This window comes from Toxotes jaculatrix, chromosome 17 (genome assembly GCF_017976425.1).
Source record: "Toxotes jaculatrix isolate fToxJac2 chromosome 17, fToxJac2.pri, whole genome shotgun sequence".
In the NCBI taxonomy this organism is placed as follows: Eukaryota; Metazoa; Chordata; class Actinopteri; family Toxotidae; genus Toxotes; species Toxotes jaculatrix.
Window position 1 is genome coordinate 7,278,990 of NC_054410.1, and position 14,659 is coordinate 7,293,648.

General features: G+C 40.6%; 1 protein-coding gene across 1 annotated transcript; it reads left to right on the forward strand.

Annotated features, from left to right (window-relative positions):
* Nucleotides 1-154: 154 nt before the first annotated feature.
* Nucleotides 155-14,538, forward strand: LOC121197332 (interleukin-31 receptor subunit alpha). The gene is made up of 15 exons (XM_041060897.1): nt 155-274; nt 1,484-1,621; nt 4,044-4,203; nt 6,494-6,675; nt 6,764-6,927; nt 7,068-7,233; nt 7,480-7,562; nt 7,906-8,137; nt 9,356-9,544; nt 9,726-9,830; nt 11,146-11,292; nt 11,603-11,734; nt 11,847-11,943; nt 12,127-12,208; nt 12,908-14,538. The coding sequence occupies exons 2-15, from the start codon at nt 1,564-1,566 to the stop codon at nt 13,694-13,696; spliced, it is 2,586 nt and encodes an 861-aa protein (XP_040916831.1). The 5' UTR covers nt 155-274; nt 1,484-1,563; the 3' UTR covers nt 13,697-14,538.
* Nucleotides 14,539-14,659: the final 121 nt, after the last annotated feature.

Consider the following 14,659-nt stretch of genomic DNA (forward strand, 5'->3'; position numbering starts at 1 on the left):
TCACTTTGTGGACAAAGTTACACCTACTGCCTTTTTAATAGGTTTAATTTTTATTGTGTAAATGTCACCCGGGCTAAATGAAAGTGAAATCAAATTTGGAAAGCTTTCGTTGACCCTCCAGGGGGACCTCGAACCCCAGTTTGGGAACCGCAGACACACATTGGCCGACAGCTGGGCGGTACAGATGTGTTTACTAAAGCTGAGGGGTTGCTACTCTCGCGTAATCGCAGTCGATGGACTAGGTGAAACGCACATGTTGCACAAGTTCGCCCCGGTAAGTGGATTTTGTGTTTCATGTAGTGCCGGCATCTGTCAGCTGCACCGTGTGACTTTGACTGAAGCTCTTGCACTGTTGTTGACAGCAACAAAACTACCGTATCGTGTCTACGGTCTGGGATACAGCCTAATATAACACTGGAGACAAGAGAAAACTAAACGCTAAAAAAAAAAAAAAAAAAAAAAAAAAAAAGATATGTAAGAGATATATAGGTATGTTATTTGTTGGAATTTTGTGTGCTTATGTTTTATATTTTGTCAGAGTTTTATTACTCAGCAACATCATTGTTATTTTTTTATTTATACTTTATTTTATTTTTTATGTATTTATTTATTGGAAGAAAACCTGCCAAATGTGTACACAAAAAAACAAGATTTGAAGACTTTGGATAACTGACAAAAAAAAAAAAAGTCTGTGTGAGATATGACACTTGACATCACAGTTTATTAGGGACACGTTTACAGTGTAAAGCAATTTAACAGGTGGAAAGTTATTCAAGTACATTGAAGTACTGTATTTATGTAATGGCTGTAGTTACTTTGATAATCAGCATTTCGGTGACAATTCACACAATAGTTTAAATGAACATTACATCAGCCAACATGCATCAGTGATAATAATTAGCTTGAACTGTTCAGATTTACTGACACTGTAAAAAAAAAAAAAAAGTTGTTGATTGAGCTCTGTAGTAGTTCTCACTGGTGCCTTTTGTTAATTCATTCACAGCTGCATACAAGGTGAGTAATTGATTAATAAATGCTTTATAATGTAGGCTATTTGTGCACAGATATGAGGCTGTGTTTTACTATATTGTCATTAATCTCTTTACACACCAGCCTCCATGGGTGCCTGCATGAGACGTTACCAGCACCAGCATGATGAGGTTTATACTCAGGTTAGACCTGAGATTCTGTCTTCATTTTGAGAAAAGAACCAGTGATAATCAACCCATTCACACGCTCAAACCCACCACACCCAATTGGGGAAGTCAAAATGTCCATACTAAGACAAACTGGCTATGTTTTGTGTCGGTTGATTCATTTTCTATGTTGCAATGTCAACCAATGGGGCTCACCGCAATGAAAATATTGTAGTGAAACTTGTTTCGTTATAGTAGAAGGCTTTCCAGTGAATGTAACCACTAAACTGATTCACCTCGCACTTATGCTCTGACTTTGACAGTATCCTTTTTTTTCAACTTTTCAGTGTGCAGAGACTGAAAAAGCTGATTTGCCGGTAGTGTGATGGGGGAAAGTGAGTGAGAAAGACTGCAGTGCCAGGTGCTCATGGAGCGGCACCCGGCTGTGGTGTGGACCTTCCTGCTGGGGGCCGGACTCGCACTGGGTAATGTTCAGTGTCTTTTTCTTCTCTTAATCCAGACCAGAGTGAGACCCAGTGTAGGTGCCGGGGTTGGAGGAAATAACTGGAACAGGATTATGATTCAGTGTTTATGTTAGATCATTTCACAAAGCAGAGGAATGTTAACACCACATCTAGGCAGACTGTGGTTTGGCTGCTTTTATCACAGAACCTCCTGTCCAGACACTGTGAAAGTGATTACCGCTGTTAGTGGAACTGTTTGCAAGCAAACAGTGTGGCTCACTGATGTCTTTTTATTAGGTTTTTCTTATAAGCTCTGTGGCATGGACAAAGAAGCCAATCAGTTGCACAGATAATAACTCTGAGTAAAATCACTGGGTGCCTCAGTGTAAACACCTGATGGTGCAAACCTGTGGAAGACTGTACACTGGAACTGCAGGAAAGCTTTGACTCTAGTGATTGGGATTTATTCAAAGGCTCGTGTTCTGAATTAGCTGAATCAAGTCCATGGTTGGGATGCAAAACAAGAACAGAAGAGTATTTTATGCTGGGAGACCTGATGATGAATTGGCAGAAGAGTGAAACAAATTCTGCTCAAGGTTTAATATCCATGATTTTAATGAGCTTTGTAATTTTAGAAATGTAGGCTGTAAGTAATTGAAATTGATGAGGTGATTGTGTGTAAATGTTTTGTTTGTATTGCAGAGAGGTGATGACATAGGGGGGAAATTATTAAAGTGTTGTACCTGGTAAATGTGCAGCGTTTTGTTTTTTTTCACGTTTTCCAGTCCTCCGTGGAACAACAGAAAGTTCCCACGTGCAAGGACTCTATTGTGGTGCCAGTGGCAAAGCTTAAGTCTCCTAACGCACTGAATGTATATCGCCCTGAGGCCCTCACATCCCTTATTATGAAAATATTTAAACATAGTGTGGAATCTGTGTGTGTTGGATCCCGTACAATTTGCCTACAGGGCAAGGAGGGGACCTGGGCACCTGGAAGAATGTAAGAACCATTCATGTTTTGCTCTTATTGACTTTTTCTTCTGTTCAGCCACATGCTGTTGCACACAGGCTCCTATCTTTAACATGGATTTTAGTACAGTATGTTGGCTCACAGACTCCCTAACAAACAGATCTCAGAGGGTCCGGGTTAATTTTCATCTTCCACTGGATCCATTCAGGGCTGTGTGCTATCACCACTTTTATTTGTTTAATGTGCAAATGAGTGTCAGAGCGTCAAGATTTACGAGTATGACTTTGTGATTGCTAGTCATTCGCACCGTGTGCACTAACATCATGGCCCGGTCTTTGATGAATTTGTTTACTGGTGTCTTTCCTCCTCTCAAAATCCTTAACATGTTGAGTTCCAGATGCTTCCATCAGTGTGAAGGTTTAGTCTCCTCCACAGGCAGAACTAATAGAAACAGATGATCCTTTCTGCCACCTGCTATTAGTTTTTTAAAAGAACTATAACCCTGAGTGTCATGTCTTTGGATATGGATCTTGTTCTGTGTTGTATTATATATATATGTGTTGGTCTACTATCTGTAAAGCAAATTGCCCCTTAGGGGCACACACAAGTTTTTTTTTAATCTTGAATCTTTGAATCTCTCAACCCTGTTTGAGGATCATGGCTCGAAATGAATGCTAATGTTTGTGCTTGCTAGATATGTAAAGAGGCAACAGTTTGCTAACGCGTTTGCCGTATCAAAAGGCCGTAAATCGTGTGTGATGTGTGTAAAGTGTGTGTGATGCTCTTATTGTGGAGTTCTGTCCCTGTGGTGTCCAAAAATCTAATTAGTGCTGCTTTAAAGAGACAGTTACACAGTGAGGAACTATTAACACTTTATTTCAAACTTTAACAATAGAAAGTAGTAGTTCCCAAACTCCTTAGATTTTTTTTCCTTAAAAGGTGCATCCAACTGAAAAAAGGCTGTAACAGATTTATTAAGAAGGAGGTATTCAAACTATGTCACCCCTAGTATAATCATGTTGATTAATTGCACACATACCCAGTGGGAAGCTGAGCCAACAAGGTGGTGCCAGATGTAGGCAAACATCTTGTACAGTCTTGACTGAGCTTCTGTTTAAACCTGAGGCCAAATAGCAATTACAGCCCTCTATATATAAATATTTGACAAGATAAATCCAGTGGTTTCAATAAGACATTTCATTTTGCCTGAGGAACTTATTACTTATTTCCTTCCTGCTAATCTGTGACACCTTCCTCTTTTTTCTAAAATCTATTCATGCTGGTTAAAATCATAACCCTAACCCATGATATTTCTTCCAGGACCATTGCTTTTGATAAATTCACAAATTGAATTCAAAACCACATGCCTTTTCTTTAGCCTGAAGAAATCTATATAACAAGCCAAAAGCTCCAGACTTGTTGAGCAGCATCTGCCTCTTCGTGCCGTTAACTCCAGCCTCTCTCCATCTTCAGTCCTCCCTCCAGCTTTGTCCATTACAACCTCCAAGGCCTTCCCCCGACCTCTGCAGCTAATTAGGTGTGTGTTCCTGAATCGCGCCAACATCACCTGCCATTGGGAACCTGGAGACACCCCAGCGACTCACTACACTCTTCGGATTCAGAGGATGCCTGGGTGAGACGAATCATTCCTGTAATGTGTTAGAGGATCACAGTAGAACACATTCAAGTATGTGAAAATTCCTCAGCTTCAGTTCATCCATATTTTGTAGAGTACTTTATATTATATATTACATTATGTTATCATAATGTATACTTGTTTTGTAATATTGTTGAGGCGATTCAAGGATTTGCTTTCACAATAGGCGACTTAAAAATGCACATTTAAATAGTGGTTTGATTTAGTAATTCAAGAACTTGCTCTTCAACTTTGAGGATATTCAGTTTGTAGGTGGATTTACAGATGGGTGATAAATTTAAGGGAAAAATCAACATACACTGTCTGAAACTCTGCTGGAGGGATGAACAGAAGGCGTTTTGTTGGTGGAGGAGACGCTGTCACACACTTCAGTCAAATATCTTTCAACAGGGCTAGGTGCTGGTGACTGTGAAAGTCATTGCATAAGATTAACATAATTTTCATTCTCATTACCCGTTCAGTTGGCCCTTATTCTGTGAATGGAAACATTTGCATTTGTTGTCTCTCCACACACTCACTCAGGTTTTTTCTTCAAAGAGCAAAGATGGTGTTATTCTACAGTTTTCTTACTGTCAGCCTCAGGCCTGTGTTTTCCTGCTGAAGATGTAGTTCTTTACAACCATCTCATAAATATATAAGTTCATTTTCGTAACAGGCTCTGCTGGTTTTATCAAATGTTACTCAGAGAGAAGTAAAATGTGCATTTGTTGGGGACTCTTGTCAACCACCTATTAGTTTTGGGAGCTAGTAAGTATTTACCACAGCAGGAGGGAGTGTGTGGGACTGACACAGAATTGAATTCAATGCTGATATTTGTTAATAATAAAGGAGCTTTCCCCCGGTGCAGGGGTGTGGTGTATTGATGTGTTTTTAATAATGGACAACAATAGAGCTCTATATCACAGAGAAACAAGCTTTAAGAGAGCATTATAGCATTTTAAAGTAACGATATGTCAAATGGCATCGTGAAAGTGGTTGCTCATAGTAAAGAAACTACAGCGAATTTATAGAGCTTTATAGTTTCAGCTTATTGTTTATCTGTCTGGCCCACAACTTTACTGTTTTGGTTAACTCCCCCCGTCTCTACTACTCTTTAACTCAAGGGTCGGTAGAGACCAACAAACATGAGACTACCAAACATAACCCCTAATGAAGCGTAATGTAGTTCTGTAAGTTCTAGACGTGTAAATAAGAAACTCTTTCCTCTGTCCCGAGTGCCAAAAATCAGTCACTCAAGGTTTAATTTGTTCAAAATTTGTGCTACCAATCATTTTTAGTTTGTGTCAAAAGTGCCACATCTTTTAATATTGGTAATTAGATATAGTTACTAGAGAGAGGAAGACAAATCGTTTTAATTTAGTCTTTATGTGGCTGTAAAATTCAGCACACACAAAAAACTGCTTCCATTTTACTTGTGTGCAGCATGTGTAAAAAAATCTGTATGCTCTAAGTTCAGACTTTCTACAGTGCTGAAACAACCATTTTCTACTGTGTGGCATGCAAACAGGAAACTGTCTTAGATGTTCCTTTGATATCTAATATAGTTTGTTTTTTTATGCTTAGTCTTACTTCTTTTACCCCAACAGTGTCATTCAAATTGTCATTCCAACATGCTGCTCATCAACCCAGCGTCTGCAGTATTTTGCAGTCTGCAGTGTGATTATTGGTGTTTATGGCAGATCAAAAATGACCAATCAAATTGAACTAGCCAAGTCTGGGTTCAACAGCAGCAAACCATATTTTTTTGCATGTAGGCATGTTTGCAAGTTGGTGCCAGTACTATTGTTTGACAATAATTCTTTATGCTGTAGGCAAATGCTTGGTTTTATTATCACCTCTCGATCTCTCATGCGTGTGAGGGTTTGATAATGTGTTTGATATTAAGAGTTGCATTGTTTCCACCTCCCAATCTGTTTGTTGGGTAATATTTTGTGCCTTTTTTCCCCCAAAATTAGTTGCATCATGGTATTTTAGATGGTGATACGGTGGCAGGCATTTCTGCACAAATATAATTAAAGGCAGTCTTGTCATATGTGTGTTTGGGCAAGGTCAGATCAGGCTCATGTATGTCTCTTTGCATAACAGAGCATGCATCTGTTTGGGCTTGTGGTTTGGTATCTGTTTGCGTGTTTTGTCTGCTTGTTGACTGTTGTGCCAAGAGGACAGAGAAGAGTAGGAGTCAGATAAACATTGTTTTTATATCGGTGTGTGTGTGTGTGTTTATGGGTATGTGTTTCTGTGTTCACATGTATGTGGGAATGTGCAGAGCTGTGCTCTTAGCAGCAAACAGCTCTCTGAAGACGTTCACCTGCACCACGTCTAACACCAGCTGCACGGCGGGAATCGGCAGCTCTTCCGTGAGGTTTACGTTTTGCATCACCGTCACAGCACACAGTCGCAGCCGGGACATATCGTCCAGTCCTCGGTGTCAGCCTGGTAGGATCGAAGGTGAGGCTGTTGTGCTTCCCCTTCTAGTGCCCTCATTTTCCCTCCTCCTTACTTCACCTCTCACTCCGCCCTCCCCTGTCTTTCTCAGTGATGTTGCCTCCAGCCATTTTGAACAGCGTGAAGTCAGTCAAAGGGACTCCTCGGTGTCTGAATGTAATCTGGAGCCGCACCTTGTCTGTATTCCCTGTGTCTGACTCGGAAATCAAAGCCGGAAAACTGAATTCCCAAATTGAGGTCACAACACTGGGGCAGGTCTGCCTCTCCCAAATATTAAAACATTCCCACAGCACCTTTCTAGAACAAAGACTTAACTAAACTGAGTAAAGAAAATGTGTTGTTTCTTCACCAGCCAGTCCTTACGTTACTTCTTCCTATTCCTCTTGCCCACGCAGCTCGATCTTAAGGTCAAAAATGTGACAGTGGAAGACTACAGCTTCCTGGTTTGTCTCTTCAGACCCGACACTTCATACACCGTCAGGCTCCGTCACCGTTACCTGGGTCCAGAGAGCCCCTGGAGCCCGTGGAGCAACGCACGCCAGGGAAGGACAGCAGAGGACGGTGAGAGGACACAGAGTGGACAAACATGTACATTGTGTTTATTGAAGAGCTCGATCACTTTAGTCCTTATTAATAATGAAACCAGCACTGATTCATAGCAGTGATAATAATAAGAAGAAGGTGATATAAAAAACTGTCTTCACATGGTTGTCCAGTGTGTGATGACCTGGAGTGAAGCCCCCACATGTTCTGCTGTATCACCTCCAAGTGTGTCTTACTGTGTTTCCCCTCCTTTCTGTCCGGCAGCTCCATCAGCAGCACCGGCATTCTGGAGGCGAGTGGAACAAGCTGACAAGAATGGGTTGAGACTCGTCTCACTGCTTTGGAAGGTTTGTGGGTTTGTGTCTGAATTTGAGACATGAGTGCTCGCATAATATTTTCTAACTATCTCTTTGAGCTTTACAGATTTAGAGTTTAATAACTTTTGGATCTGATTAGTTTTTAATCACCATCCAGTCATGAACTTGTCCTAATTTGTTTTTTTTTATGCCCCCCTGAAATTATTATTCATTTATTGCGCTACAATCAGATAGCTAGAGAAAGAGAGAACAAAATGTCACACCATCTGTTTATATCACAGGATAGTCTAATTGAACCTCCATCATCTCACAGCAGCTCACCTTTACTTCTTGTTTTCTCTTTTCTCTCATGGTTTGTGTTTGCACTACTCAGCCCTTGCCTCACTTTCTGGCCAATGGCAGAAGTCTTTTCTATAATGTGACTTGTCAGACAGAAAGCGCTCAAATTTTGAACGATCATGGGAGCTGCAGAGATTTGCACCATACAAGAACATCCTGCACGTTGCTCCTTCCCACTGAACGCTGCTCCTGTGCTCTAACGGCCTCCAACTCCGCAGGGACCTCTCCTGAAGCCCAAATATGGCTCCTTGGAGCCTCTGAGACAGGTGGGACCTCACTCATGTGCAGTCATGTTGGATCATCACCTAAGACTCTTATCAAGTCTTAATTGATTATGAATTCAACTCAACTCAAGGTACTCAAAATGCGTGTTACTTTGTTCATATTAAACAGCTTTTTACCACAAATGGATGACAAAAATCCATCATAAAGTGTCTTAGTAAGCTGTTGTTCAACCTCGAGCCTCCGGAACAGCCTCAGGGTAGTGCACCTCAGATTCTCCAGGTCTCTACTGTGACACTTTGTTTGCCTCATGGCTTCTGAAATCATCCCCCCTACATACACTTTTCTGATGTTAGAATAGGCGGAGGCCGCACCCTACCGCAATTTTTGTAACTTTCCAAAACAGACAATCCACCAATTACAGCTGCTTTATGCAGTTACCGGCCAGGTGTGCGCAGGCAGATTCTTTCAAGGTCTCTTTTGTCGTTCTTTAAACACCTACCTATCTTATTTGCATGCAATACAATGGACTGCAACAATGTGAATGGCTTCAAGGAAAAACTCACAAGTGAATTGGTGATTGTTGTTCTATGTTTTCAATCTACTTACAATTCTGCCAGCCTGTAAACAGCAGCCTGCTGCTATCCACCCAGTCTCGTCTCATCATACAGCACAACAGAGCAAGCTGTAGTTTAAAATAGGGCAATAGGTGTGCCAAACAAGCACAGACAAATGACAGCTAATTATTACAACAGCACAGCTACATTTAAGCGCACAGCCATCCAAAAGCTTTATGACAACATCAGACAGAAAAGTGTGCAGTGTTTTTAACTGATCTTTTTTGGCCCATCTTGAAGTCCGACCGTGCCGAACAGGTATAAACACAACTTTCGCTTTTAAATACAGTTGGATGGCACTTGCAAAGTAGAAACTGGTTTGTTTCTGCTTTGTTTAATTTGTCACGTGTCTGTACACTCCCATGCACCCATTGTGGATAATACAAAAGCATTTTGGAAGCATAATACAATGGTTTTTTTTACTTTTGGTTCTTCATCACTGAATGGTGGGCTGGGTGCAGTTTCAAACAACACATACCAGAAAAGTGAAAACCATATATGACTCTGATGATAATTTGAAGAAATACTGAAATTTAAAAATATTAAAATTCAAATCAAATCAGCCATTGATTTTTACTGTTCAGAATCTGACATTTGCTTACAAACGTACTTGTTTTTGTCAACTTCTCCGTTGTTTCTGTTCAGAGCCACCCTCCCCCAGCCAAATCACTGCAAGTCCGCTGGATGATAACAGCTTTGATGTTAGCTGGACGGCTCCAGTTGATCAGTCAGTGAGCGGCTTTGTCGTGGAGTGGTTTGTTGTCCGAGAGAAAAACAGCAGCATCCGACACTGGGAAAAGTTGAATAGTTCCTGTACGTCACTTGTCATCACAGGTAATACGACACATACGGCAGCTTAAAGTGTAAACTATGGTGTTTTTTTTTTTTGCCTTTTTAGAGCTGAAATCAGTTAGTTACAGAGAATGTATTTTTTTGATTTGTCATTTATCAAGTACAATTAATCAACATATGTGAATAGTCACTGATAAGTGCTTTTTATCTTTGTGTTGTTTAGAGGGAGTAAAGCCGATGGAGCGTTATGCTGTTTCTGTCAAAGTGCTGTATGGTGAGCGAGGACCAGGGAAGAACAGGACGCTTCACATTTATACACGCCAAGGAGGTATGTGATCTAGTCGCCTCGTGCCAAGCTCTAAAAGAAGCTCCAGAACAGCCAAATGTTTGGGAGTGTGTTTGTTGTGTGGCACGTGTGCCTGTTTACCTTAGAGGATAACCCTGGCATTGTTATTGCACTGTCTTTTCAAAGTGGCGGGAATTCCAACTTCCACATTTTATGGCAACAAGAGAGATAAGTCATTGATTTTTTGCAGATATCATGTTTCTGTTTCTAAAAAACTTTTTTTTTCTTTAGTCTTGAAGTCTCAACTTCAATTTAGTAAGATTTTTTTTTAAAGGCACAATAATTTCAAACCGTTCAAAACACATTTTTGATTCAGTGTCCTTTGTAGTGGACATCAGGACTTACTAACCCCAATTTTTAATACATTAGGGAACAGAGGGCTAAGTGAGGCAGAGAGGATTTTGCTAAGAATTGTGGAGGGAGATTGTGTAGAAAGGGAAATGAAAGCAGTTTTAGTTCACTGTTCACGCTGTTGATCAAACACACTCACACACACACACACACACACACAGAGGCACAGTACACAATCATTTAAAAGCCTGATTTGGCAAACTACTTACCCTGTTGATTTACATATACCTGCTAAAAATGGATTTAATTTATATGTCTCCTTTCTTTATCACTTAAGTTTCAGAATTCATCAGAATTGGAAGCTCTCTGACTACTTCCAACAGTACATCGATGAGAGGTTATTTGAGTATTCAGACATTCTTGGGCGTTCTGCTAAGTTTAAATTCTTGGATTTGGCACCATGTTTAACTACCTCGGTTAGTTAGACTGAATAGTTTTAATTAATTTTGTTACATTAAAAAAAACATGTTTTCTCCTTTGGGATTACATTGTAGCCCTGACTTGCTAACTGGCATCTTTTGTCTTTGCACACAGACCAACTAAGAAGTTGTGACAGTAAAGGTCTGACCGAAATGTGCTGATCTGAATAAAAAAATCTGCAAAAACAGCACAGGCCTCGGCCGGGGGCGTGAATGGTAGAGATGCAGAGTGCACAGGCCGCAAAACCCTGAGCGAAAAGCACATTCACTGTGAACATGTGAATGTTGTTTGTGAGAAGACAGTGTTAATTTAGTTTAACTGTAAAAGAGAAATCCCTGTGATAAATAACTTCACAGGCCAAAAATTGCCTCTGTCTTTGTTCATCTGACAAGACATCACCCCCTCAGCGTTTTGAAACAAACACTGCTTCATCAGATCAGATTGTTGTGAAACAGAGATAGAGATCATTCTCATCATCATCATCGTCACCACCACCCTTCCTGCTCTTATCTCCCTGCCTGCACAGCACCCTCAGCTGGTCCTAATGTGGAGGTGCAGCAGATCTCCAGAGGCACAGTGGAGCTCAGCTGGAGGCCTGTGCCTGTGGAGCTGCTTCGTGGTTTCATCCGCAACTACACACTGTTCTACACCGCCGCAAACCAACCAGCCAGGAGTGAGTGATGCGCACACACACTCTCACACACACACACACACAAATGCTGAACTGCTTTTGTAATCTGTAGTCATGTCCGTAAGTGTGCTTCCTGTCTCTGCCGATGGCTTTAAAGATATATCTACATTTCACACACACGTCTACTGTGTTTTGGTATAGTTGTGACACGTTCAGTATATTAAGTTAATCCTAAAATGTAGCTTAATATAAGTTTATTAAGATTAATTGACACAGGATGGACAAGAACTAGATTAATTGTTCCTGTCCATCTTATACTAATACTGATAATGTACCTTTCTTGTTTATTCAGGTGTGTTTGTGCCTGGTCATGTTCACCGTTACTCCCTGGAGAACCTGTCACCTGGTAACTATTACATCTTCATGCAGGCCAACACCGACGCTGGCACTGGAGCAGCTGGGAGAATGGTTAATGTGCACATAGGTGAAGAGGGGGCACACACATTCACACACACACACAATCGCTGTACCCCTCAAAGAAAAAAACATATATTGCTATGACTTAACTTTGTGTGTGTGTATGTGTGTGTGTGAAGGCTCTGAAGAGATCTCCATAGTGATGTGTGTTGTCCTTCCTCTCATACTGACTTTAATGGTGCTGGCACTGATGGCCTGCCTGGCGCAGAATAACATGTAAGATCTCTGTCTCACACAAATGACACCACCACACTAAACAACACAAATACAAACACATACCTTTTCTCCTCAAAGCTCAGTGTCCTTTTACCTTTACTGTTTCACGTGCCTTTGTTTGGAAAGAGTTGGTCATTTAGTGAAATAAATTTTAATTTTTTATCTTTACATGTAACTTTGGAGGGTGAAACAGAAGCTGTGTCAATTTGTTCCCGATCCTTCCAACAGCAGTCTGGCCCACTGGAAACCAAAAACCACCTTGGAGGTAACTCTGAGTCCTTTCCCATCTGTACTCTAAATCTTTGAAAGGAATCTGGTCTTAAAATGTGGGAATATTCAGAATTTTTCTTTTATCCACAAATCCAAGAAAACCAACCGTGAAAGGATTGTACTAAGTATTGTTTGTCTATCCAAAGGCTTCAGTGCCATACACATCAGTGACCCACAGCATTGACTGGGTGACATGTTACTTCATCATGATGGGCACTGTATTTTAATTTGAATCAAAAAATTAAAGTACCGACAGAGTACTCTGTAACTATGTCTACAAAAAGATTCATTATCATATGATCTTTTTCTACTTTATTTTCTCTTGCTACCTGTCACATAAAGTACCACACAACCTCAGGTCGGTACACCGGATTGTTTGATTGTTTGATTTCTAGACTGTAAACCAGTTAAACTCTTGAAAACACATTTTGGTCAACAGTCGACCTCAGATGTCTGAGTGGAATTTTAAAACACAGGTACCAGGTAATTCATGTTCATTAAAGTTCACATTTCAACCACTAGATGACAGCAAAAGCAGCATTTTCTACCATTATGAACTCCTTTCTGCAGCAACAGTTTTGGACCTAATTACACTGCGTTTACATTCCTCTATTTAATGCTTAATATATTCCAATCTAACATCTTCAAACATTAAACTGAATGATTTGTTTTTTGTTTGTTTTTTTCTCCTCAGAGTATGAAGCCGCTTCCAGTGCTAGAGAAGCCTGAAATTAAAAATTCTGAAGTTATTTTGCTTGGTGAAAGCAAGCTGCAGAACAACGGCCCAGATCAGGCCACCAGCTACCAGAGCATCTGTAATCTAGAAACATATTACTCTCACAGGTACTCTCCACCCCCAGTTTCAGGATCTCAGACACCTCAAAATACCAGGACATCAGAGAGGAAGTTCAACAGGAGTCCAGTCAGAGCCAAGACAACCTCCAACACTGATCTCTCCTCCTGCCCCTCCATCTACTCCAGCGTTGTCTTCTCACAGACACTCAAAAATCCTCCAGCACCCATCTGGTCCCCTTCTAATCACCAGCTCAATGAGTGGCAACGCAGCGCTGTCAGCGTTAGTGATGTTAAGCTGCAGCTGGCTGGAGCCAGTGAGCCGCCTGAGGGCAGGAGGGCAGGAGGACAGCAAAAGGGCCACAGCACCACAAGCTTAGATTCACCTCGTTCTCCAACAGATGAACTGAAGACCTCCCATATTTTACCAAAAAACCATCAAAGTCCCGTTTCCTTCTCAGATGTCAGCATTGTGTCTCCATCCTCTTTCTCACTTTCTCACCCACCTGAGGTCAGTTCACCCAAACACCTTTTGTCTCAATGGGGCATCAACTTGGTCCCGTCGTTCCAGCCGAGCATCTTCACTAACCCCAATTCTCCTTCTGCCAATTCTTCATCTCTTCTTCCACCTGTTTTTGTGGATTTCTCCTACTGTCCTGTGGAGTGTGACCCTTACATCTCCCCTAGTTGAGTTATTATATTTTTGTATGTGTTTGAGCCACTATGAAGGTGTCTTCATGTGTTTTTCACATTGTGCTACTATACATGGTTGATGTATGGTTGAGCCATCACTTGAATACTGAGGAATGTAAATAACAAAGCACTGGCTTCAACATTTTCTTCTGTATATTCTGTTTACACTGATATTTGAGATGCATGTTTAATTTCTCTTTATTCGGAGAATATTTATATTTATGAATGTGCTATTGTATAGATAAAAGAAGCTGACAGCTTTAGTGTTGGGATGTCTGGGGTTGTAACGTATCTGTGAATTTTCAAAGGGTCAGAAAAAAAAGAGGACTTTGATGTAACTAAAACAACACTGCAAACAAAGACTTATTAGATTGTGTGCCAGTTAGCACCATTTCCCAGTATTTCCCATCCTCCTGTGTACTTTATATCTGTTATTTACCTTGTGGTCAGCGGCAGATGCTTCTCTTTGTTGTTGCAGTTTATTATCTTGCCCTTGAGATATTACTTTTGTTTCTGTTGTGTATTTGTAGTTCTGACAGGGACTTTCTGGCCTTTAGAGTTCTGTTAGTTGGCTCATGTTCCTTTGACAATCCACATACCTCAGATTCAGACTTCTTTTATCATTAAAAAGCTACTAACTAGTATTCAGTCTTACAATGAGCCACTTTCAGCCAAGCAGATTACTATACAATACCATGTGCCTCAAACTGTGGCAGCTACATGGAATTCAGCCGTCATGTTTAATACTTACACCTGTGTTTTTTCCCACAGTGATGAGTCAAAATGTGAAAAAGAGGTACAGATAAAATGAAATGTTAGATATTATAAAAATTAAAATACAGAAGTCAAAATGATTTGGTACTGAGTCAAACTTGTATTGCTAAAGGCACGAAGCAACAATCTCCATAGCAAATATATAGTAAATGCTGACTTTAAATATCAGAGGTCTCACACTCACTCA